General features: G+C 40.1%; 2 protein-coding genes and 1 pseudogene across 3 annotated transcripts in view; all 3 read left to right on the top strand.

Annotated features, from left to right (window-relative positions):
• EFCAB7 (EF-hand calcium binding domain 7) overlaps nt 1-1,867 on the top strand; it is a 56,396-nt gene extending 54,529 nt beyond the window's left edge. For both annotated transcript variants that reach the window (XM_006048965.4, XM_006048964.4), the window contains 2 exons: nt 411-518; nt 1,600-1,867. In XM_006048965.4, the coding sequence (XP_006049027.3) occupies nt 411-518; nt 1,600-1,674 (183 nt within the window). In that variant the 3' untranslated portion in view covers nt 1,675-1,867. The remainder of the gene's footprint in view (nt 1-410; nt 519-1,599) is intronic.
• LOC102415853 lies at nt 1,822-8,066 on the top strand (annotated as a pseudogene).
• Nucleotides 8,067-20,351: 12,285 nt separating this feature from the next.
• The window catches only part of PGM1 (phosphoglucomutase 1), a 69,895-nt gene continuing 64,124 nt past the window's right edge, over nt 20,352-26,122 (top strand). Inside the window, exon 1 of the mRNA XM_025288556.2 lies at nt 20,352-20,801. Coding sequence (XP_025144341.2) covers nt 20,556-20,801 — 246 coding nt within the window. The 5' untranslated portion in view covers nt 20,352-20,555. The remainder of the gene's footprint in view (nt 20,802-26,122) is intronic.

Raw genomic sequence — 26,122 nt, 5'->3', positions numbered from 1 at the left:
TACACAAGGAAACTGAAGCACAGGGATGTTAAATAACTTGCAAAAGGTCACACAGCTAAATAATAGAAGAGCTGAGAGATGAATCTAAGTAGTCTATAATGTTGCATTGCCCCTGTGTAGTCATCAGGGAGTGACTGCAGGTTCTTTAACAGGGTACTACTTTAATTTGTACATTTCTCTCATTTATCAGCTTCATTCTGTTTTCTCTCCAACCTAGAGGCTGTCTATTATCAATGGTCTGTCATCTCAAATATAACCTCTTCCATGATATTCTGTCTTGTTTCTGTGTTTCTATAGAACCCTGTGAAAATCTCTTATCCCAAGACTTGCAAAGTGTTTTGTAATGATCACTTTGTTTGTATATATTCAGTAAAGAAAGGACTAGCAACTTATGACATCTTTTTTTATAGTCAGACGATAAGGTGATTATTCACGTCAACAATGAGCTGAGTGAAAACTGTGTAAACAACAGAGGCCTCGGCGTATTTGCAGTAGAAGTGGCACCAAACTCTACAATGGTAATGCTTCGCTTTTAATTAAGGGCTTTCGTTTTATCAGTTTGAAAAAATTGCAGTTAATGCTATGAATAAATTTGTAGGTATGAAGTAAAGTGGAAAATTGTGTGATATTTGTATTATTACCATCCTGTACAAGAAGGTAGGAAACTGGTTCTAATCCAGTTCTCACTATTGGGTTCAGTGATTATGGGGCATTCATTTAACCTCTCTGCTGCGGTCTCTATAAGCATAAAATTAATGTGATATCACCAGTTTTAGGTACTTCACAAAGTTAATGTAAAGATAAAGTGATACATGTGAAAAACAGTATTGAATATTATTTAGAACTACAAAGTAATATTAATAGTAATTGGACTTTTGATAATTCAGAATATTTTTGTCTCCATTATTGATTTTCTAAGGTAACCTAAAAGAGAAAATGCCTCTGAGTGTTAGATAGCCAACTAAGTCAGGAGCTGAGTAGCTGAAGTTCTGTGTTAGCAGAACTCTAGGCGTCTGATTTAGCCAGGAGTTCAAAGGCAGGGAGAGATCAGTAAACCCTGAAACTAGTCTGCTGCTGCTGCTAAGTCGCTTCAGTCGTGTCCGACTCTGTGTGACCCCATAGACGGCAGCCCACCAGGCTCCCCTGTCCCTGGGATTCTCCAGGCAAGAACACTGTCTAGTGAAGGGAAAAAGGAAGAAGCTTTCTGTTCTTACCCTCTTCCTCTCTGTACTGTCTACGAAATCCTAAAACATTCTAGAACAGGATAAAGAGAATTTATTTTTGCTGTTATTCCAGTGAGGATTTTTAAAAATGCTCTAGGCTTAGAGAAGAAATAATACTTACTTCCCTTTCTGCCACCCCTCTTTACCCACCTTCACAAATACCAACCATCAGTTACTGTATTACAGTACAATTAGGCTGGATTAGTCTGTTGGAAATCAAATTGTAGATTGCAGGTCCTTGCTAAGTACAAATATTAAAGAATTTTATCTGCACAGAGATATTTTTTATATAGGTTCTAGAAATGTCCTATTGAAAAATTAGCCCAAAATTATTGTATATAAAAGGAAAGTAAAGGCTTTCTGTTTTTATGTGCAGGTTTGTCAACATGTAATGCCACTGAATGAACAACAAGAATGGATATATTACTGTGTGTATTCCCTTATATCTTAAACATTATTTTTTAGAAATTACTGTGCTTGAGACTGTCAAACTAAGAAGAATTATTTCAAGTTTGGTTTGTTATTTGTTGATCACTACAGGTAATCAATTTAACTGATGTACATAATAATCTATTTAATTTGTATGCATTTGGATTTCATGTCCTTATTATATACTGTATTATTAAAATAGAAATAATTTTTAATGTGTGGCCTTCTTATTAATTTAATGTGATACTTGGCATATTTCATTTGTGACTAATAATTTGAAATTAAATTACAGGTAAGCTTTTAAAAAGTAACACTCAATGAATTCTATAAAATCCTATACATTCTTGATGTATTCATCAAAAAAAATCCTGAAATAAAATATAAATGGCCCAGTTGTAGCCAGTGCCTTGTGCTTTATCCCTGTACTCCGGCCTGTCCAAGGAGCACAGTGGATCCAGGACTCCCATCCTCACCGTATACTTAGGGGCATGTGACTGTGAGAGGACCAGGGGAGCTCCAGGGCCCCCTTTCCTTCCTGCTGCCTCTGATTGGCTGGTGACCTGCAGCCCCTTCACCACTTGCTTCTTCACCAGCAGCCTCTATCTCCTGATGCACCTCTTCACAGCCTTGAGCATGTGCCCTCCCACAGGGCTCTGCCAGTGCTAAAGCCCCAGGACCAAGTTTCTGCTGTTGGTTGCGGCAGTCCCAGTGAGTCTGAGAACAGTTGGACGTTATGTTTACTTCTAATGAGATCACTGTTTTAATGTACAAGAGCATAAGCAGATAGGACTGATGGGACTGGTCAATGTGATTTGACCTTTGAACAAATTAGAAAGTGTAACCCTACAGGAGATTACAGATCCAGAAATAATTTCCCTAATGAGAAGACCTCTACCCTCAGGAAAGCTGGGGCAGAGTGCCTGAGCCATAATCTCACAGTCTTTCTTGATGTCAAAAGCCATGCAAATACTGCTACTGATGTACTAAAGAAAATGTGTATGGAATTTCTTCAACTAACAATAATAGTATCATTTGCTTTTTCTTGCCAGAAGTTATCTATAAGATGAAACAAACAGATCACAGTGTAGTCATGGCTATTAATTTACAAACCTTGGAACCTTAGCCATGCAGGAGATTGGACTGTGATACTCTGTGGACACAATGCATGTTTGTGGTAATGGACATTTCATTTGCCTAAAGCAAATGTAATATCTTTACGGTATCTGTGTGGAATTTCAGGTTTCCTCCTGCAAAAGAATTTTGTATCCCCAGACTACTTGAAGAAGTGGTCAACTTAAAGGCATTCAGGTTGTTGCTTGGACTGTTAATATCTTTGATGAAAAAAGTTACCATGAGTTTCATCTTGGTTCCATCTCTGACCCTGACAGTGTGTTGAAAGACTGCACGTCATTTCTAGGCGCCCCGCAACCCCCTGTCCAAGGAAACGTGTACAGAAACTGCCTGCTGATGTCATGCAGGGATATTAAAATACCCCTTGTGCTAGCCCATGCCCTGGGAGATCAGGTGGCTCACATAAGTGATTGTCAGTAATTACATTTTTACCCGAACCAAAGCAAAACCCTGTGTTGCCAACATGCTGCATGGAATGCCTGAGTTCACCCCTTGCTCTCGAAAATCAGGGTCTGCAAAAAGGCCCAGTAGCTCCTACCCTGACCTAGGTGAGGCATACATCTTAACTCAGTGAGGATAAACACACTGGGTTTTGATTGGGGGTACAGATGCAAATACACGAGAAATGCACCATCACTCAGAGCTGGCATTTTAAAACTTGCCACACTTTTGTAACTTACTTATTTCAAATATTGTATTCAGCTATGTTATCAGTGTATTGTGGCTGTCAAACTTGTGACCACACTAAAAATCACTAAAAGGAAAAAATGTGAATGCAGAAATAGCCATTATATACTGTAGTTTTCCAATGAAAATATAATAAAAGCAAAATTTGGAGAAATTCCTTTGGTATTAAAGAAGTCAAAATCTAATCACAACAGTGGGAATATTTTGTTCTGATGGTAAATTCTTTAATGGATTTACTTGTGAATTATTTTTAATGAAATTATTTTGAAATAATAGGCATTAAATCTGAAGAGCGTTTAATGAAGTAGTACAGTGCATGAAAAACTATATTAAGCAATTAAAAGCTGTGTAGCCATATCAGTAACAGAATACTTGGCTAGTAAATGTCAACTTTTGAAATATGAATACCAGTGTATTATTTTTACCCAGCACATGCCAGCACATAGTTTAAATGTCACTTGGATTTTTGGCCCTTCATTGGATGTCTGTAAAATGGGTTGTCATTACCTAGCAGTTTGAGTTCTTCGAGTGATATCTTAAAAAGTAATGTAGGACTTCCCTGGCAGGGTAGGGTTTAAGACTCCATGCTTCCCCTGCAAGGAGCATGGGTTCAATCCCTGGTTGGAGGAACTAAGATCCTGCATGCCGCAGGGCATGGCCAAAAAAATAAGGAATACAATTCAAAACACATTTTATTAATTGCCAAATGCCTTATAAGTCAAATAAATGTGGCCCTATATTCTGTTTCACAAAGTATTGAGTTGCAGGAAATAAATTGGCTGTGCTACCAAAAGTATGTGATAAAGTTGCTATCTTTACTCCCAGTTTTAAAAAGACTTTTTATAACAGGATGATAGGTAACATTGGAAGATGGAGGCCCAGGAAAGAATAGTGAGCACTTAAACATTATCTTCCACCACTGTTACCACTTAGACATACCAAGCCTTTCACTCTTATTAGAGGGGGAAAAAAATCCAGGTATCATGGTTCTATCTTCAGTTATTCAGTTGAAAGGTATTTTGTTTCAAGTTAATCTTTCTTCCAAGTGAATGAAAATCCAAGGGTATCAGCTAGTTAATGAATGTAACTTTTCCCTTTTTGGAAGTAAATGATTTTTTTAAAGGATTACTTCAGTACTGTGGTACTAAAATATCCAGAAAAGTTTAATTCAAGTCCTGAAATACCAGACTCACAGGTTGATAGTGATTCTTTATTCAACCAAAATATTGTTGATTAACATGTAAGAATGTTTTCTTAAAAGGTGCTTCCTTTTTTGAAGGTAGTTCTGTACACATTGACTATTATTTTTAGAGGTAACTTTGCATGTTGTTTAATTTTAAAATCACAAGGATTCAACTTACAAAAAAGACCATCTAAGTTCCCCAAGTCTCTCCTTTGCTCTCAGTCCCATCCCTGGCTATCTCCATAGTATCTACATTAAAGGTCTCCATGATGAATTTTATCTACAGTAAACACTTCCTCAAAATTGGCTTTCTTTCCCATTATTATTTATACATGTTCTTGACTTTTCATCTTTAAGAAAGCTCTCATTCCCCATCTATCTCTATCATTATTCTGTCCTCCCCTTCACACGGAAATGACTTGAAAGAATTGTCTACATTCACTTTCTTGACTCCCATTCTTTCCAGTTAATTCTACTAGTGATTGTTCCACCAAGGACATCAGTAACTTCCTTATTAAATCCGGTGGATATTTTTAAGTCTTCTTTCCAGTGTTAAGACATTGTTGATCTCTCTGACACCATGCTTTCCAGATTTTCTTCCAACCTCTGACCATTCCTTTTCAAGCTTCTTTCCGACCATACTTCTGTACCTTCTCCCAAATTCCACATCCTCTCTTAACTCACTGTAATTCCTTCCTACTCCAAAATTCTACAGTTCCAATATTTTAAAACCAAATAAGTGTTAAATATCAAATGCTGCCATAAGTAATTCTTAAATTACTATATTTAATAATTTATTGATTTTTCCATTACATTTGTAGTGACCTATTTTTTTAAGCCAGTGACCTTTTTTAAGATCTATTTTTGGTGTAGGTTAAATATGAAGCAGAAACTTAATCCACCACACTGATCGTATTTTGGATATAATCCAGAAAAGTGGGAATGTATTTCTGGTTTTGACCACCAGAGGGTGAACATATTATTTCCTTATTCATTAGTACACACATATGCCGGAGAGAGAGAGAGATACAGAGACAGAGCTGACTGATATTTCTCAGCAATGGGTTAAATCCTTTATGACATCTAAGATGGCTTTGGGGAAATCAATTGTATCATATACATATACACCCATTCTTTTTAGAGAACGGATAAAAGATTATTTCTGGTTTGTAAACTGGATACTAAATCTTCAGCTCTTTCACTTCTTCATGAAGTTACAGTATAAGGACATAAAGAGATAGCCCTGCTAGCTTTACATGGGATTATAAAGCTTATTTTTGCTACTCAGGCTAGTTTACTTTCTGGAAAAAATAAGAACTAAATAAGGATTTGAATAAAAAAGAGGCAAATAATGGAATTGATTTAGGGAAGGTAGATGAGATTCATGCAGAGACACAATTTAGGGGCCAGGAACTAGGAATGGTTGCTGAAAATCTAAAGGGTAAAGGGTTTTGATTGAAGTGTATACATATTAACTATGGTTAATTGTTATCTGAGGAAGAAGAAGAAGAATAGACATTCTCAATTCTTATGAATAATTCACAAGCTGCATATATTTGTGATATTCAACCCTGTTGATTTGTACTTTAAAAAAAGTTACTCTTTTTTTTTTTTTCATTAAAAAAATCTTATGACAAATTGTATAGGGATCACTGGAAAAAAGAAAGTCTGCTGAAAACTAGTTAGATCAACTCATAGGAGGGAAAAGATTTATTTAAGAGTAAAATTAATAATGTTGAAAGGTTTCCATGTTTCTGAGTTTGTTATATCTGTAGTGAAAACAATGTGTTTTAACACCATACACTGACTTTTGTTATGTTCTATATGTTGCTTTTTTCCGATAGTTCAATACAACTAATGTTTCATCAGAAATTTATCATTAGTCTTTTTCAACCTGTGGCTTCATTTTTTTTTTCTTGTTAAGTAAATTTTAACTAGTTAAGTGTCATTTCTAATTTAATAATGAAAGCAAAAAGAAAAATGTAACCAAATGTACTTAAAGATTTGGATAGCAAAGTTTTCTATTCTACAAAGGGAAAAAGGTGGGTAAGTGGCTATATGTAGCTCCAACTCTGATTAAATACATTATCTATACACAGCTAATAGAGAAATATCCTAAATTCTTCCCACAATGCAATTCTAGCTTCTTCAAGTAGTGCATCTTATATTTGTACATAAGGAAGTGTTTAGTAAAACTGGATGGCAAACTGTTTTCCTGTCCTGAAGCACTTAAAACTAGTAAGAATATACTTGAGGTCAAAATCTTACAGATCCTAATGACATGAACACACTTGTAAACTCTGATTCATCCATAATTAGATTATTTCCATTTTTCTCCACCTAAGTCTTATTAAGTCACAGTTTATTATCTGAAAAATATCATTCTAACACACATAGAGCTCAAATCTCCTCCCTCCCTACCTTTGTAAAAGCCTGTATAAGACCTACACCATCATTTGAAGTACTCAGGAACCAATGGGGAATTAAAATGATTTCAGCATTTAACAAACCCACCCTTATTACTGGATATCTGGAGGATCATCCTTGAACAGTCAACTCAGGGAGATCCACCCATGTGCCAGGTCCCAACTTAACCATAAAAGCTACATCAAAGATGAACAGATTTCCTAAGCCAGTGTGTCCCAAAGGAATTGTGTAGTGGTCTCATTAATACAAAGATTCTGACTCGGATGTGGAACAAAGCCTGTGAGTATGTGTTTCTAGTAAGCTCTCAGTGATACAAGTACTTCTGGACTGTGGAACATTTTAAATAGCAAATATCCAGGACTAGACAATATTTAGAATTCTACAGCCACGTTCCTCCCAAATTTTCCCGTGATTTGTTCCCAGCCTACTTACTCTCTTCTGCATGACCCACTTTTATATGACAGTTCACCCAAACTCCCTTTTTAATAACTATTGGTGCAGCCATGCAGTTTGCCACATTGTCTATCTCTCCAGTCACCTCAGGTCCACCCAGGTACCAGGACCCACCTCAGTGGAGATTACTTCTTGTAATCTTTGGCTTCTAGAATCCCTTCCTTCATTTTGACATCACCTCCAGAGTTTCTTATCTAGATAATAAGAGTGAGAGAAAGAATGAAGTACCAAAAGGGAGTTTAAGATAGGAAAGGTGTCTTTGGGGAATCTGAAATCCATCTGAGAGTTACCAGATAATTAAAATGTTATCAACGCAAGCTTACAAGTGTAAGTCAAGTGATCAATCTGTGCTTAGGAGTTCAGAGAGAAGAGAAAGTAATCCCAGTAGACTAAAGTAGGGGAGTTTTACAGGAAATAGAGAGAAATTCTACTTTAAAATTTGTACAGGGACTAGATTGGTGAAATGGTATCAGATCAGATCAGATCAGTCGCTCAGTCGTGTCCGACTCTTTGCCACCCCATGAATCGCAGCATGCCAGGCCTCCCTGTCCATCACCAACTCCTGGAGTTCACTGAGACTCAGGTCCATCGAGTCAGTGATGCCATCCAGCCATCTCATCCTCTGCCATCCCCTTTTCCTCCTGCCCCCAATCCCTCCCAGCATCAGGGTCTTTTCCAATGAATCAACTCTTCGCACGAGGTGGCCAAAGTACTGGAGTTTCAGCTTTAGCATCATTCCTTCCAAAGAAATCCCAGGGCTGATCTCCTTCAGAATGGACTGGTTGGATCTCCTTGCATTCCAACATTTAAGGAGAGGGAATAATGTAAGCAAAGGTGCAAGGGTAGAAAAGTTTAAGTAAAGGATGTGAGGAGATCGGTGAGTACACCCATCAGAGAAACACAAAGGGTTGATATGAAGTTCCTGGATGGCAAGTTAAAAATTTAGTTCTATTCATTGGGGATGGAAGGCATTGAGGTTACAGATGGGAGTGAAATGACTCAGATGACCCTACCTCCCACTGCGCCTACCACAGTCCTAGTTTATACCACCCAGCAGGAGTAATTATAACAGTTATTAATATCCTCCTTTTCATTGTTCAAAGTTACCCAGTTTGAACAACAAATTATACAGTCACCCCAGACATAATGAAATTAGTATTTCACTCAAATGGATTAGAACACTGGTATGCAGCGTGTGGTCCCAAGATGTGTGATTCACAAATGGAGAGAAAAAAAAATACATTTCTAAAGGTATACATAGATGTTAAAAAGAAGACCAACATATTATAAATTGGTTAGAAGTATGGTTACATTCCCCCAAATTTAAAAATAGTATTTAAAATTTTCTTTTAGAAACAATTGGTAAACAATCAATATTTTATACATATTCTTAACTTTATTCTTTATTTTACAATTTAACTTAAATTCAAGGCCAGCTTAATTTCAATTAACTGTATGAGGTTAGTGTCAGCATATAATATAAATACAATAGTGCCAATTACAGAATACCAGCATTGTAACCTTTTTGGTAATTGCAGATACAAATAGGCAGCATTACTAAAAAGTACATATCTCTGTGTCTTTTATAAACATCTGTTGCAGAAATTGTTTGGATTTAGCTTCTTAAAAAGAATTGTTTTCTTCCTAGCAAAGCAGTAACTGTTTTGGAAGTCAAGTAGACTGGTGACTGGTATACAAGGACTTATTAATACAATTAGCAAGTATCTAGCACACGTATTATTTACAATATAGAAGTAGTAGACATGATCTCTGTCTTCAGGAGAAGAAAGAGCTGAGGAAATGAATTGCGTGTTATCTTATTAAGAGTAATATTAAATCTTAAATTAGTATACACTGATCATTAAGCATAAACTAGTGATGAGGTCACTGTGGAGAAGGACTGTGAAGGCTGAGCGCTGAAGAATTGATGCTTTTGAACTGTGGTGTTGGAGAAGACTCTTGAGAGTCCCTTGGACTGCAAGGAGATCCAACCAGTCCATTCTAAAGGAGATCAGCCCTGGGATTTCTTTGGAAGGAATGATGCTAAAGCTGAAACTCCAGTACTTTGGCCACCTCATGCGAAGAGTTGACTCATTGGAAAAGACTCTGATGCTGGGAGGGATTGGGGACAGGAGGAGAAGGGGACGTCAGAGGATGAGATGGCTGGATGGCATCACTGACTCAATGGATGTGAGTCTGAGTGAACTCCGGGAGTTGGTGATGGACAGGGAGGCCTGGCATGCTGCGATTCATAGGGTCGCAAAGAGTCGGACACGACTGAGCGACTGAACTGAGTGATGAGGTAGGGTATGGAAACTGAAGAGGGAAGGGAAGACATGCTCAATCTGAGGGGAGAAGTACAATAAGATTCTCTTGGAGGCTTGAAGGAATGAAAGAACTGTGGTTTGAAGCCAAGTAGTGCTTTGATTTGTTTTCAGTCATGCAATATAATATTTTTAAAATTAAATAATGGGAAAAGGCACCTTTTAATAACTATTAAAGGAAATGAGTCATAGACTTTATTGTGAAGTACTGTACTAAAATGAGATTGTTTCATAGAAACAGTTTGGACAAGTTAGAAAGATTAGTGTGGCTGGAAGATTTAGGGAAATGAATTTCGACCTTGAAAGGATAAGAGGGATTCAGAAGTTGGGGGTGGGGGGAGGAGGGTGAAGGAAATTTCAGGCATTTTCTCATGTTTTTCACTTTTCCTAGAATTTCCTGTATTGTATCTCTGCCTAGTAATATCATAGGCAGTAAGTCCATAGTCATATAGTTATTGATTGCCTAATATGTATAGAGCATTGCTTTATTTACTACATATACAGAGGTGAACAAGCTAGACTTTGTTCCTGCTCTCATTAGATAGTCTATCAGAGAAGATAGATTGTGAACAAATATTACCCACTGGGCCTTTAACATACATTTTTTAAAATGTTTCATTCTTCATGAAGCCCTTAAAATCTTTCCTCAATCAAGAAGAAATTATTATACTTCTTACACTTCTATTTTAACACTAATATTTTTTTCTATAAAGTTTTAATTCTGTATTAAAGTAATTATTGTACAATAAATTTGACCTTTTGTGGGGGGAAGAGTGAGGTTATACATGTCTATTAATTTAGCACATGTATAGCTTCATTTAACCACCACCACAGTCAGGACACAGGGTAGTTTCAGCACCAAAAACTCCCTTGTACTATCCCTTATTGTCACATCCTGCTCTCCTCCCAGCTCTTTTCTCCCAGTTCCTGGCAATCACTGATTGTTTTCCATCGCTATGGTTTTCTCTTTTTGAGACTGTCATATGGGATTGTGTATTAGGTAACCTTCTGAGACTGAATTTTTTTCATTCAGCATAATGCTTTTGAGAATTATCCAAGTTGGTTTATCAGTAGTTTGTTCCTTTTATTGGTGAGTAGTTTTTCATCATAAAGGCGTACCATAGTTTCCTCATTCATCTGCTAGGTTATTTCCAGTTTTCGGCAATATTAACAGAGCTGCTGTAAACATTCAGGAATAGGTTCTTCCGTGAATTAAGTTTTCATTTCTCTAGGGTAAATACCTGGAGGTTAGATTACTTTATCATATGTTTAAGTGTATGTTTGACTTTTTAAAGAAACTGGCAAAGTGTTTTCCAGACTGGCTCTACTAGTTTGCATTTCTACCAGGTCTGTATGAGAGTTCCAGTTGTTCTGCAACCTCATTACCACTTAGTTTGTATTTTTTATTTCAGTCATTCTAATAGATGTGTGGTGTTATTTCACAGTAGTTTAAATTTGCATTTCCCTAATGGCCAATGATATTGAACAACTTTTCATATGCTTCTTTACTATCTGTGTAAATCCTCTTTAATGAAGTATCTCCTAAGTCTTTACCTATTTTAAATTGAGTTGTTTTCTTACCATTGAGTTTTGGGGATCCTTTATAAACTCTGGATACAGTTTTTGTTGGATATGTGATTTGCAAATATTTTCTCCTAGTCCATAGTTTGCCTTTTCATTCATATTGTGTCATATGGAGAGCAAGTGTTTGACGAAGTTCAATTAATCTGTTTTTCCTTTAATGGATCATGCATTTGGTGTCAAGACTAAGCTGTTGCCTAGGCTTCCCTGGCAGCTCAGAGGTAAAGAATCCACCTGAAATGAAGGAGATGCGGGTTTGATCCCTGGGTTGGGAAGATGCCCTGGAAATAGCAACTTAATCTAGTATTCATGCCTGGGAAATCCCACTGACAGAGGAGCCTGGCAGGCAACAATACATGGGTTGCAAGGGAGTCAAACATGATATAGTGAGTAAACAACAACAACAAAAACAATTTCAGAATCATTGACTACAGATGACTTTAACTTTTATTCAAATAAATTTTAAGCACTTAAATAATTTACAGGTGTAAACAGAGTAAATTTTAAATGGTTTTCTATTACTGACACATGTAGGAACAAGTTATTTTAGCAAATTATAAGTAGATCAAAATTTAACATAATGAACTAATTCTACGGCCATAACGAATCTATGATTTAGGTTTAACAAAAGAACAAACATGATATTTGCCGTGTTGTTCAGTATTAATTTGCTTGGGGATGTGGAATCATCAATTGTTAATAGTTACCTGACAGCTACAAATAATTGAAAATTCTTGTAGAAGATTATCTACAACGTACCTATTTCATCAGATTTCTCATCGTTGAGGGACTGCCTTACAGGCCAGGAAGAACTCTTAGGTAGGAGAGAGATTTGGGTCACCATTCTAGGCCTAAACTGGAGACCAGCCCAATATTCCTCAATACATAGTGTTACACCATTACTTGACACCACCAGATAGGAAGTTGAGTGTACACAAAGGGTTGTGTTTTGTTTTTAAACAACAGTATGATACATATTTTTATTGTATGCCATATAGGTGCTAGTTTCTAAGGCCTTGTCTGCTGCTGCTGCTGCTAAGTCGCTTCAGTCGTGTCCAACTCTGTGCGACCCCATAGATGGCAGCCCACCAGGCTCCCCCATCCCTGGGATTCTCTAGGCAAGAATACTGGAGTGGGTTTCCATTTCCTTCTCCAATGCATGAAAGTGAAAAGTCAAAGTGAAGTTGCTCAGTTGTGTTCAACTCTTAGCGACCCCATGGACTGCAGCCTACCAGGCTCCTCCATCCATGGGATTTTCCAGGCAAGAGTACTGGAGTGGGATGCCATTGCCTTCTCCAAGGCCTTGTCTATGTGTTGTTAATGGATTACTTTTCAGTATTTTTTATTTTTATAATCAGTTTATGTATAAGTCATATACATGTTAAATGGCTAGTGCCACTAATCACCCACTTCACTATCCAGTGTTTCCACTATAAATTCTATACATGTCTTTTTCATTATATATTCCATATGCATACTATTTGCAATTTGTTGACGTCATCAAAGATTGCTATCCTATAGCAAACATATTTCTTTAAATCATTATAGTTGGAATGCAAACGATGATTTGTGAAAGGTGAAGGTAAAGCTGCCTTAATGAACGCTGTATTTGGAAATGGAATTTGACCAAGTATTGTACACTTATTTAGCAACAATTTAACCAACTTCCTATTTATATGCACATGTATATGTAAACAGAGATATCATTCAACTCTTTCACAGAATCGCCAACTGCTTGTTCCTTGACCTAGATCAAACCTAACAAAATTCAAGATAATTTGGTTTAGGAAGGTTTCTAAATGGCATGTTAATAACTTACTTAAGAAGCAAATCTTCAGGCTTCCCTGGTGGCTCATTGGTAAAGAATCCACCTGCCAGTGCAGAAGACAAGGGTTTGATCCCTGATCTTAGTTGCTGCGGAGCAACTAAGCCCATGCACAACAACGACTGAGCCTGTGCTCCAGAGCCTGGGAGCCTCAACTATTGAGCCCATGTGCTGCAACTACTGAAGCACTCAACACAGCCAAAAATAAATAAAATTATATTTTTTAAAAAAGGAGTAAACCTTCCTTGCCTTTGAATTAACCTAATAGGTCTGAATTCAGGTATATGGATGGCATACAGAAGAAACACGTCTGAATCTTCCTGCTGGATTGATGTTCCTAAAGTTCTCTTTCAAAGTTAAGAAAAGACTTTTTCACACTGCAGTTCTTGGCCTATAAGTGTTGGAGTATCTCAGAGCTTGGTGTTGGACTCTTCCCCACCCCCCCCATATTCTCTCCCTAGGTGACCTCATTCATCTCATGTTTTCAAATGTTATCTATATGCTAATGGGATATAAATTCATATCCCTTCACCAGGTCTCATTTCTAAACTCTAGACCTCTATGTCTAAAACCTTACTCTATTACTCCTCTTGGAGGCATGACAGGCACCTCAGACCCTGCATATCTAAAACAGAATTCATGACTATGCCATACTACCCTCCAACCCCACATTTTTTATAGTGGTTCCAGCCCCAGATTGCCAGGAGACACTACTTTTCACTAGGTGTATACCCTATTCATATGGTTTATTAGTAAGTTCTGTTGACTCTACTTTCTGAAAATCTCTTGAATCTATTCACTTCTATACATCTCCATTGACTTCCATCTAGTATAATCCACCCACTACGGTTTTCAACTTGCCAATCTGGTTTAACTTCATCCACATTCTTTTACTCATCCACACAACAGACAGAGGGATCTCTTAAAAATGCTATTATGATCATAGTATTTCTCTGCCTAAAACACTTTTGACATGCTACAACAGGGATGACACTTGAAGGCATTTTGCTATGTTAAATAAGCCAGACACAAAAGAAGAAGTATGGTATGATCTCCCTTATATGAGAATGGAATAACCAAATTCATAGACACAAAGTAGAATGATGGTTCCCAAGGGTTGGGAGGGAGGAATGAGATATTATTATTTAATGGGTAAAATGTTTCAGTTTGGGATGATGAAAAGGTTCTGGAGATCGTGGTAATGGTTGTGCAATTAAAGTACTCAGTGCTACTGAATGTGCTTAAAAATGGTTAAAGTAATGATTTTTATATTATGTATATTAAGGGAGGGGATATTTGTATACTTGTGGCTGATTCACATTGTTATATGGCAGAAACCAACATAACATTGTAAAGCAATTACCCTCCAATTAAAAAAAAAAAACAAACCTTTTTGGTTGCTTGTTGTTATTAGGATAAAGATTCCAATGTTTGACACCATCTAGAAGGCCAGACATGATCAGGCCCTCTATCCCTCAGTTTCTATGTTACAGTTACACTAATTGCACTTTACACACTTACAGTGTGTAAACAGTTACATTGATTGCACTTTACACACTTACTGTGTAAACACAGCTACACTGATTTGCAGTTTAAATCTCTGATGACAGAATTTCCTTCTTACTTCAAACCTGCCCCCTTAACATTCCCTTTCATGGAATGAAGTGTTCTTTCCTCCTTTTTCACCTGACCAACTACTGCTCATCCTTCCAGTCCTCAGCTTATACATCACCTCCTCCAGGATACTTTCCCTGACTCCCTCCAATGATAGATCCTCCTGTTTACATTTTAAATCACCTCTAGGTATTTGTAGCATTTATCCTAATTCTGATTTGTTATTTAGTATTTGTCTCCTTTAACATATTGCGAGCTCTCTGGGACCAGGGACTATTCTGACCTGTTCACCTTTTTTCTTTTTTTCAAGATTTATTTATTTTTGGTTGCACTGGGTCTTTTGTGCTGGGTGGGGGCTTTCTCTCGTTGTGATGAGCAGCGGCTACTTGTGTAAGCTTCTCATAGTGATGGCTTCTCGTTGCAAAGCACAGGCTCTAGGGTGCACAGGTTTCAGTAATTGCAGTGCTTCCACATCTTAGAGCTGGTGCTTAGTACCAGCTCAAAGATTCATCTGTGGAGTGAGTGAATCAATGAATGGATGCCATCTAAAGGATGACTCATTAATGAAATAACATGAGAATTACCACTTGAAAGAGGTAATAAAAAGAAAAAAATGTATTTTTATTACTATAGAAACAATATAAATTCTGTATACAAAGCATGGAAGATCCAGATAAAGCACAGAGAAAAATAGAAGAATTATTCTATCCCACAGCTCAAAAGTAATTATATATGTTGATCTATTTTCTTCTAGTCCTTTGAATGTGTTTCTAAAAGAAAGAAATTAAATTGCTCAAGTAGGATAATATTATATATACAATAATGGATAAATTGTAGTTTATTTAATCAGTTTATTTTCTAATTAATTTTTATTGGAGTATAGTTGCTTTACACTGTTGTGTTAGTTTCTGCTGTACAGCAGAGTAAATCAATTATCTTTCTCTCTTTAGTCACTAAGTCGTGTCCGACTCTTGCGACCCCACGGACTGTAGCCTGCCAGGCTCCTCTGTCCATGGGATTCTCCAGGCAAGAATACTGGAGTGGGTTGTCATTTCCTTCTCCAGGGGATCTTCCCAACCCAGGAATTGAACAGGCTCTCCTGCATTGCAGGTGGATTCTTTACCAACTGAGCTATGAGGGAACATATATCCACTCTTTTAGATTTCCTTCCCATTTAGGTAACCATAGAACATTGAATAGAGTTCCCGATGCCATACAGTAGGTTCTCATTAGCTATCTATTTCATACATAATAGTGCATATATGTCAATCCCAATCTCTCAACTCATCCCACCCCCCCCGACTTGATAATTATGTTTGTTCTGTACATCTGTGACTCTATTTCTGATTTGCAAGCAAATAAGTTCATCTGTATCATTTTTCTAGATTCCACACATAAGCAATATTATATGATATTTGCTTTTCTTTTTCTTACTTCACTGTATGACAATCTCTAGGCCCATCCATATCTCTGCAAATGGCACTATTTCATGCCTTTTACTGGCTGAGTGATAGTCCATTGTGTATATGTATCAGATTTCTTTGAGCAGACACAAATCTCAGTCCAACGTTAGGTGTTCAGGAAATAATATTTCTTTTTCTAGAATTCATCTTGATTTCTATTTCATTTGCCTGAAATAATCCATCTGGGACTGTCACCAGGTACAGTTAGCTTATATAGTGCCAAACGTAGGGGAAGAAGAGTACCTGGCATCTGATACCCAGTGTCTCTGGAGGCACACAATCATCCTGTCTAACTCTTGGCCTCTGGTCCACACTGCCGAGAATTCTCATTTCTGTTTATATGGGTAGTTCAGGTCCAGTGGCTTCCTTTCCTTCTTCAGTTGTCACCCAGGAGGGAATAAGAATCATTCCACTGCTTTTGTCAATACTACAACTTGGAAATGTCTGTAGGTCAATTTCTGAGTGCAGAACATGTGAATATGATGGGATATAACTTCCACAATTGTTGTTACATGGCAAAAGGGAGATTATCCAGGTATATCTGATCTAATTATACAAGCCCTTTACAAAACAGGTATTTTCTCTGGCTTTTGGTGGAAGAAGCAGGCAGAGAATGCAGCCATGAGGAGGACTCGCTCACTGTAGGCAGCCTCTAGGAATAGAGAGAGGAGCCTGGCTCATAGCCAGCAAAGAAACAAGGACCTCTGAGTTACAACTGCAAGGAAATGGATCCTGCCAACAACATGAATGAACTTGGAAGCAGATTCATCCCAGAACCTCCAGATAAGAGCCCAGGCTTACCAATATCCTGATTTCAGCCTTGTTTTATACGGCCTGTGAACATTCAGTCCAGCAAAACCCACCCAGACATCTGACCTATAGAACTGTGATAATAAGTGGGCATTGTTTTAAGTCACTGCCTCTGTGGTGATGTGTTACACAGTAAGAAAAGTAACATGAGGGGATTACATCAAGGTGAAGTTACCAGAAGGCACAGAGATTGGAGACTGTGGCACAGGAGCACAGTCAAGGACAGCAGAGTCTTGCCCAGGTCAGCAGAACCAGCCAGTTAACTCATAAAACCACAGGCAATAATAATAATAATAAATGGTGACCATCTACATTCAAGAGTGATTTGTTATGTAGCTAAAGCCAATTATTAAATTATTACATCTTGTGAGGTGAGAGAAATATGGGACAATTCCTTGTAAATGAAAATCCCCATCCTAGTTCCAAAGATAGGGAAGAATAGAGAAAGAGCATGTGATGTGAAGTTGAGTTCATTGTTTTATAATAATGAGTGACCACTTATTGAGCAGGTATTAGTACTGTGCAAACAGCTCTATATTCAGTATGTCAGTTAATCCATACAACTCTGAGAGATAGGTATTTCTAAGACTCAGTGATTCTATGTTATATTTTCATTTTGTGGAATCAAGTAAACTTGATTACAGCCAACAATTCTATTCTCAATGCACTAGCCTATAAAATGGGGTTGATTATACTACTTAATTCACAAGATGATACTACACTGAATGATGTACTGATGCTGAAATTGAAGCTCCAATAATCTGGCCACCTGATGCGAAAAGCCAGCTCATTGGAAAACACCCTAATGCTAGAAAAGGTTGAGGGAGAGGATGGGGGAGACAGAGGACGAGATGGTTGGATGACACCACCAACTCAATGGACATGAGTGTGAGCAAACTCCAGGAGACTGTGAAGGGCAGGGAAGCCTGGGGTGCTGCAGTTACGGGGTTGCAGAGAGTCGGACATGATTTAGCTACTGAACAACAACTCTGTAAACTTTGTGAACTTCTGTGTAAATATTAGAAATCAATATCAGTTGTCCAGAATTTAGTTTTCACATGTTATTTATCCCTGAAATTTATCTGTAGTGGCTGCATTAAAACCCATATCTATATCCACATGACACCTATATCAACCTGTATATGAACACTTGATTGCTTAGAGTCAGCAACTATTTGCATCATTCAGCCTCCCTCCTGGATCAAGCTATACCAATTAACCATTAAATGGCCATGAGTATAATCAATTTCACAGGTTAACAATAAGCTTTGGTTTTGGAATTGTGGAAAGGAAGTTAATATTTTTTGACCTCTATGTTTGGGCCTCTGTGTTTCAGGCACCATGCCACCTGATTTACTTACACCAGTTGATGATGACTGAATCTGGTCCATTTATGAGTTGAACCAGAACATAGGTAGTTTCTAAAGTGTCTCAGGTGAGTCTACTGTGATCCATGATTGAGAACTACTGACATACAAAACAACATTAATTCTTGTAGAAATTCTAAGATAGGGTTTGTCTCTATTTTATAGTAAAGAAGCAGATGCCCACAGATATTGAGCTTTCCCCAGTTAACACATCTTGTAAATGACACATTTCTCAAGCAGAGGAGACAGTCACTCTCACTAAATCAAGGGAGATGCTGAGCCTAAAAGAAAGACTGATGATTCCTACTTAACAATCGAGACTTTCACCAACTGTGTATCCTCCAACCCTTTATGACCACCTCAGTTCTTGATCTCTTCACCAATTTTCTACTATGTGAATAACTGATGTATTTTGGTGGTAATAATACACCAACATCACTCTGTGTTTGTACATACATTTCTCAAGCCTTCTTGTACATTTCCTAGTTCTTCCTGGTGACATGCAAGCAAATCACTGTAAGAGCTCTGGTTTGGGAGCCACACCCACCTGTGTTGGCCTCCTGCATGTACTTATCTCTGTGGTCTTGACTAGTCATTTTACTTTTTAAATCTCAGCTTTGTGAGTATAAAATTGTGAAAATAATAAAACCTATACTTTAGAAACATTATATTCAATAAATATTACCTATTATTGTAGCCACCCTAACCAGTAGAAGTAGTGTGTGGCCAACCAGTAAATAGGTGGAAGGCAGTAAGTTGAATTAGACCTTTGGAGTTGACTCCTTTTTCTAACATGGGGGGGTGTTCAGTCACTCAATCATGCCCAACTCTTTGTGACCCCATGGACTGTAGCCCGCCAGGTTCCTCTGTCCATGGGATTCTCCAGGCAAGAATACTGGAGCGGGTTGCAATTTTCTCCTCCAGAGAATCTTCACCACCTAGGGATCAAACCCTCCTCTCCTGCGTCTCCTGCATTGCCAGGGGGATATCACAAATACCCTAATGTTTAGAGAGAGAATAGAAAGATTAAGAAGTCAAAATCTAGTTAAGGCTGACACTTCCCTTGCTCAGAATGTGCTTCCAGAAAGTTATTTATGCATGAAACTCCAGCTCAACCACAGGAAATGTTGTAGAGATCTTCCTCCACTCACAATGGGGCTACCTCCTGATAAACCCACTGGAAGTTGAAAATATGATCATGAGGGGAAAAATGCATTTAGTACACCGAATCCATCAAATACTGTAGCTTAGCCTAGCTTACCTTAAACGTGCTCAAAATACTTTAGTCTGAAGGTGGACAAATTCGTCTAACAGAAAGCCTGTTCATTACATGAATATCTCATGTTATTTAATACTGTGCTGAAAATGAAAAACAGAATGGTTGTATGGGTACAGAAAGGTTCTACGTGTATTGCTTGTTCACCCTCCTGATCAGGTGGCTGACTGGGAGCAGGAGCTGGGTTCGCTCAGCTGGATTCGCACAGCGCAACATCACCAGAGCAGAGAGTACCTACTGCATATTGCTGGCCCGGTAAAAGATCAAAATTAGAGGTATGGCATTAGAAGCAATAAGTAGTCTACTTATTGCTTTCACACCATCAAAAAGTGGAAAAATCCTAAGTGGAACCTTCCCAAGTCTTCAAAATCCGCCTGTCCCTGCTCTGTATTTTTCCCACTTTGCCTTAAGTCCTTGCCCTGTGACCCAGTCCCTACCCCACCTCAGCTCTTCCACTTAGGGGAGGAGTTGTGGATTTCATTTTACTGTGGATTGGTCGACAAGAGAGGGTGAATCAGAGAGGCTCCACCCATCTCTCAGGAGGCTGGGGGTGGGCGCTCCCCATTCCCCTCCCTCTAGGACCTGCAAGGAGGTGGGCTGGCCGCGGAGGGCCCATCCCCTGTCCCTTTAAGGAGGAGGGACGAGCACAACCGGCGTGGCCCCGACCCCGTCCGCGCCCTCATCCCAGAGCAGCTGCAGCCACAGCTCCGGCCGCCCCTCGCTTGGCAGAGTCCGCTGGGCCCCAGGAAGCAAGTCGCCACCATGGTGAAGATCGTGACCGTTAAGACCAAGGCGTACCAAGACCAGAAGCCGGGCACCAGCGGGCTGCGGAAGCGGGTGAAGGTGTTTCAGAGCAGCGCCAACTATGCCGAGAATTTCATCCAGAGTATCATCTCCACCGTGGAGCCGGCGCAGCGGCAGGAGGCCACCCTGGTCGTGGGCGGGGACGGCAGGTTCTACATGAAGGAGGCCATCCAGCTCATCGTCCGCATCGCCGCCGCCAACGGGGTAAGGGACGTGCCCGCTCCACGGTCGCCCCAGTTGCCAGTTCTCCTCCTGCCGCGCGCGCTCCCGCGGGGCCACTTCCGCGCGCGCGGCCGCCGAGTCTCCACCCCCAGTTCCTCGGCGCTCTCTCTTCCTAGCCTGCGGCCGGGCGTGGGTAGCCCCGGGCGGGAGAGTGGCCAAGGGGAGCAGCATAACTGCTCTTCTGACCGCTCCTGCCATCCCTCGCCAACCCCCACCCCGCCCTGGCTGGGTTGGGAGGCGCGAGGCGGGGGGCAGGGCTTGACCTTGGGAGGCCGGGCCCTCTGCCTCCTACCCCACCCTTCTCTCTCCTCCTCTCCGCTCTTCCCCTACCCCTGCCGTCGTCCGGGCCTCTGACATTTACATTAACTTTTTTTGCCTGTGAAGATACAGTTACCGAGCCGAGCGCAGTCACCTTAACCCTGAAAGGTTAAAGGCCGCCGCCTTGCTCAGAACCCTCCTTGCATCCCGCTGGGTTGCCTGCTATTCCCGTCTGGGACTGGCGCTGCCCGCTGGCTGCGAGCCCCAGGCTTTGGGCACCCTCCCCTCTGGTGGTACGGTGCGCCAGGGCTCGTTCCCCATCCCCTAGTTTGCTGGGACAGAGCCTCTGCCCTCTGCCCTGGTGCCGCCTGGTTGCTGGGGCTCAGGCTTTTGAAACGGCTAGTCTTTGCCCGGTGTTGCTTCTGGATCTGTTCCACCGAGATTGCTGGAACTGAATTTTCATTAGAACAGAACCTACCTACTCAAGCTCGCTCATATGTAAGCAGTCGTGGCAGGCCAGGAAGTTAACACAACACCTTGGTTCCACCCCCAAGCCAAGGAACGTTAACCGACTAAGAATGGGCAGGTCCACTAACGTGAGATTTTGAACTAGATTCTTCAGTAAACCGGGTTCTTCTGCGAAAATGTGGATTTATAAACCACAACTGAGGCTGATTGTTGCCTCACTCTTATAAAAAAGTTTTCTAACGAGTTTTTTTTTTTTAAGTTTTCTTTCTATAATTAACATAAGATTTGGCCATACTCCCCCCTTCTGGAACTCATTCCCTTTAGTAATATTTTTATTCATTTTAGCAGTACTTTTTTTCCTCTTATTAATATGCTGCTGCTAAGTCACTTCAGTCGTGCCCGACTCTCTGCGACCCCATAGATGGCAGCCCACCAGGTTCCCCCATCCCTGGGATTCTCCAGGCAAGAACACTGGAGTAGGTTGCCATTTCCTTCTCCAATGCATGAAAGTGAAAAGTGAAAGTGAAGTCGCTCAGTCGTGTCCGACTCTTAGCGACCCCATGGGCTGCAGCCCACCAGGCTTCTCCGCCCATGGGCCTTTTTGCCAAGCCCTGTGAAAAGCATTTCACTTGCGGTATCTCATCCATCCTCCTCTAGCCCTAGGAGGTGGGCTTCCTTGGAGGCTCTGAAAGAATCCGCCTGCCAATGCAGGAGACAAGGGTTCCATCCCTGGGTGGGGAAGATGCCCTTGCTTGGCGAATTCCATGGACAGAGGAGCCTGGGAGTCACAAAGAGCTGGACAGGACTGAGCGACTAACACACACACACACACACACACACACACACACACACACACACAGCCCGGTGAGGTAGATGCTATTATGGGCATCTTGAAGATGCCAGTGAGAAAACTGAAGCTTAGGCAGGTTTAGCAGCTAATGGCAGCACTTAGAATCTAGTACAGACCTGCTGATTCCAAGAACTTGAACAATTTCTGGGCATGGAGAGACCCTGGAGTCTGAGGATCTATTTTTCAGTGGTCTCTCAAATCTAAACTGGGAACAATGTACATTTGCCTCTCTGGGTCAAATAATTTATCAGCATCTGAGAGAGCTGACTGTCTGGATCTATTTTCTTTATGGTCCTGAGTTTTCAGGCAACCTCAAATTCCCTTGAAAGAAGAACGAAGAATGAACAAAAGCTGTATCCTAGTGCGGCTCGTGTTCATTTCCATCATCACTTGTGTTGAACTTGCATTTCATTCATTTCTTTAGGAAATATACTGAATCTATATTATGTACAGAGAAATGTGTGGAATAAAAAGGTGATTCAGCAACCAGACTTTTTCTTAAGAAACTTACAGCATAGTGGGAATTTAACGGGTCCAATTTGAAAACTGTGCATTTGAGAGTAGTGTGGGATGGAAGGGAAAGAATTAGTTAAGACTAAAAAGTTAAGATTTTTATTTTAGTAAGAATAAAAAACCTCATCACCCTTTTGCTACTGCCCTATTGCTTCCCCCACCCCTTTTAGTCAATCTTTGTAAAAGTTGTCTACATTCACCATCACAGATTCCTCTCCTCCCATTCACTCACCATCTTACTGTAGTCTGGCTTCTGTTTCTTTCACCAATTCACTGACATTGCTCTTGCCAAGCCTACTGAAGACTTTCTGGTTACTAAATCCATTCAACACTGTTTAGGCCTTATCTTATGTGACCTTCCTGTTTAATCTGGCATTGCTGACTTCATACTCTTTTAAAGTTCTTACTCCCTTGTCTTGATCACTCTCTCCTGATTCTACTCACACTTTTTGAGAGTTCCTACATGGACTGCTTACCCTACCTATAGCCTATCCTATTCTCTGAGTTTCTGGTCTCAACTCACTGCCCTCTGATTTTTTTCTTCCTATCTTTCCTCACCAGGGATTTAAGTATGTTACTATTTTCCCTCTGGTGCAATTCAGATAGCGTCTTCAGAAAACTTTCCCCAGCAGCCTCTCTCTGCCACTCTCCCCCCTTAAGTGATCTTTCCCCATAGATACTTCTAGAATAGAAGTATCTTCTTCTATTTACTTCTATTCACACTTCTGTTTACGTGTGACACTCCTTTGTAACTAGGACAATGCAACTTCCAATGAGTCTTTGTTCTAGTGCCCGAAATTATGAATTGTGAAGTGTATGGAAAATACTTCAAGTATATTCCAGCGTTTAACTTAAAGCCATAGTTTATTGCCAATACATTTATTATCATTAAACATCTATTATGTGCTCACTTCTCTTATCAATCCTTGTGCTATAAGTACTTGGGACATAATTTATTCCTGACCTCAGGAAATAGTCTAGAAGTGGAAGTGGACAGGAATAAGCAGACAAACTAGGCTTCCCCGGTGGCTCAGAGGTAAAGAATCCACTTGCAATGCAGGAGTCCAGGGTTTGATCCCTGAGTCAGGAAGATCCCCTGGAGAAGGATGTGGGAACCCCACTCCAGTATTCTTGCCTGCGAAATCCCATGGACAGAGCAGCCTGGCGGGCTACAGTCCATGGGGTCACAGGAATCGGACACGACCGAGAGACTAAAACACTACCACAGTGTGTTCGGTGTTGTGAGGGAGTAATGTGCCAGGTACTGAAGGCGCAAGAGCATGGCAGGCTGTACTCGAGAGTGGAAGGTACAGTGAGAAAGTCTTCACTGAGGCGTGGTAGTGGATTTGAGGCTTAAAGGATGAATTGAAGTTTCTAAGGTGCATTTGTCAGGGGAGCAATTCTAGGCAGAATAAATACCATAGGAGTTGGGGACAGTTTCCTTGGGCAAATTTTTCAGTTTCTGATCCTTTGCCCCTCCTTGTTTGTGAAAACTGGAAATGACAATACATATCCAGAGAGGCTCTTGTGACGATTAAATGAAGCAACATATTTAAAAGTACCTGGTAGCCCTCTCTCACCTGGAAACTGAATGACACCTGTAGGGAAACCTCAAGATGAGTTTGAGGGCAGCACTTCCTGTGATGAATGCTTTGCTAATATGGGGACACTGAGTTAATCATACCCAACCTGGTGCAGATATTAACCTCCACCCACCCACCCAGCCCCTGCCATAGATCTCAGTTTTGTCTCCTACCTTCCTCTACACTTAATGACCCCAACCAAACTAGAGGGATGCCTTCTTAGATCCCAATAGGGTACAAGTGACAGCAGTTTAGCCCAAGCGAGAAAAGAGAGAATTTGGGGTGCCTTCCAAATGCTCATTTCCTGCTTAAATCTTCAGCCAGATAGACAGTGTCCTCAACCATTCCCAGTGGGAATCTAGCATTTGGAAGACAGTTCTGGAGTATCCGTGTTTCCTACTATAATATCTCTTGCATCCCAGGAACAGAGGGGACAGTTCCTTGTCTCTTTTCCTGACTGTGTGGCATGGGCCAGGGACATCTGAAAAGTTTGCTGCAGTGAAAAAATAAAGCAATACATGCAGAAGTATCTTGTAAAGTATAAAACGTGAGGTGTGTTTTAGTGTGTTTGTTTCCTGTAGAGTGTGAAACAACAGAGTCGGAGGGTGGGGTTGTCTCCAACCTACGTCCTCAACACACTTTACTCTCTCACGTCTGGTTCCGCCTGGAACATTCTTCTCTCCTCTTCAACCTTAGATCTGGGTTTAGTTGACACTTCCCTGCTCCTAATCCCTGAATCAGGTGCACCTCTTTTCTGCTCTCATAGCCTGTTTTGCTCACCCCCATAATAGCACTGAGTGCATCTTATAGCAGTTGTTGATTTGCTCGTCTGTAACCCACTTGGCTTCCAACACAAACCTTTTTGACTGTAAGCCCCAAGAGATGAAGACGGGGCTTGTCTTGGTTTCTGCTTTATCCCAGGAGACCTTTCAGATTAACCACAAGTTCATCTTGAGCTCCTCACCAGTGTTTGTGATCCTCACACTGGTTGGTTTGACTCCCAAATGTCTCCTTACCGTGGTGATTAAGCCCCTTGGACTCACACAATGTAATGACCATTTCAACTTACCTTTTAGCAACACAGATGTTTTAGACATATTAGAGTTCAGAATAAGAGACTAATATTTATTCAGAATTAAAATCCTTACCTGCAAATCATACCTGGGAGGAAAGTACTTCATGGGTGGACTCAATCACACTCAACATCAGGCAAAAACAAATTCATGTATCAGTTACCAAAATAAGGCATGTAGTAGAATCTATAGGAAAAATGGATCTCACCTTCCCTGCATGCCATTTTCTCAGATTATCTAAGTTTGGAAAAAGCCAAATTTAATTCTGGGGAAATTCTTGTAACATATGGATAAGTCTATCAGCCCTGGGGTGGTGGAAATTAGTATTCCCCAAAATTCTTCTCAGGTCTTCTTGCAAACTCACATGACTCATTTGTGTTTTAAAAGCTCTGAAAATTCTACTTAACATTGCCCAATCCAGTTTTCCCAAACTTTTAACCAGAATATTATAACCATCCGTGAAACTACTTGCTTTGGGATATATTTATTTATGGAAAAGATCAACTGGATGAAATATCAGAAGACCAGAGACCAGGTTCCAACTCTACCATTTCTAAC

Source organism: Bubalus bubalis, chromosome 6, assembly GCF_019923935.1.
Source record: "Bubalus bubalis isolate 160015118507 breed Murrah chromosome 6, NDDB_SH_1, whole genome shotgun sequence".
Taxonomy (NCBI): domain Eukaryota; kingdom Metazoa; phylum Chordata; class Mammalia; order Artiodactyla; family Bovidae; genus Bubalus; species Bubalus bubalis.
The sequence above is the reverse complement of the archived record's forward strand: the minus strand, read 5'-3'. Positions and strand labels throughout refer to the sequence as shown.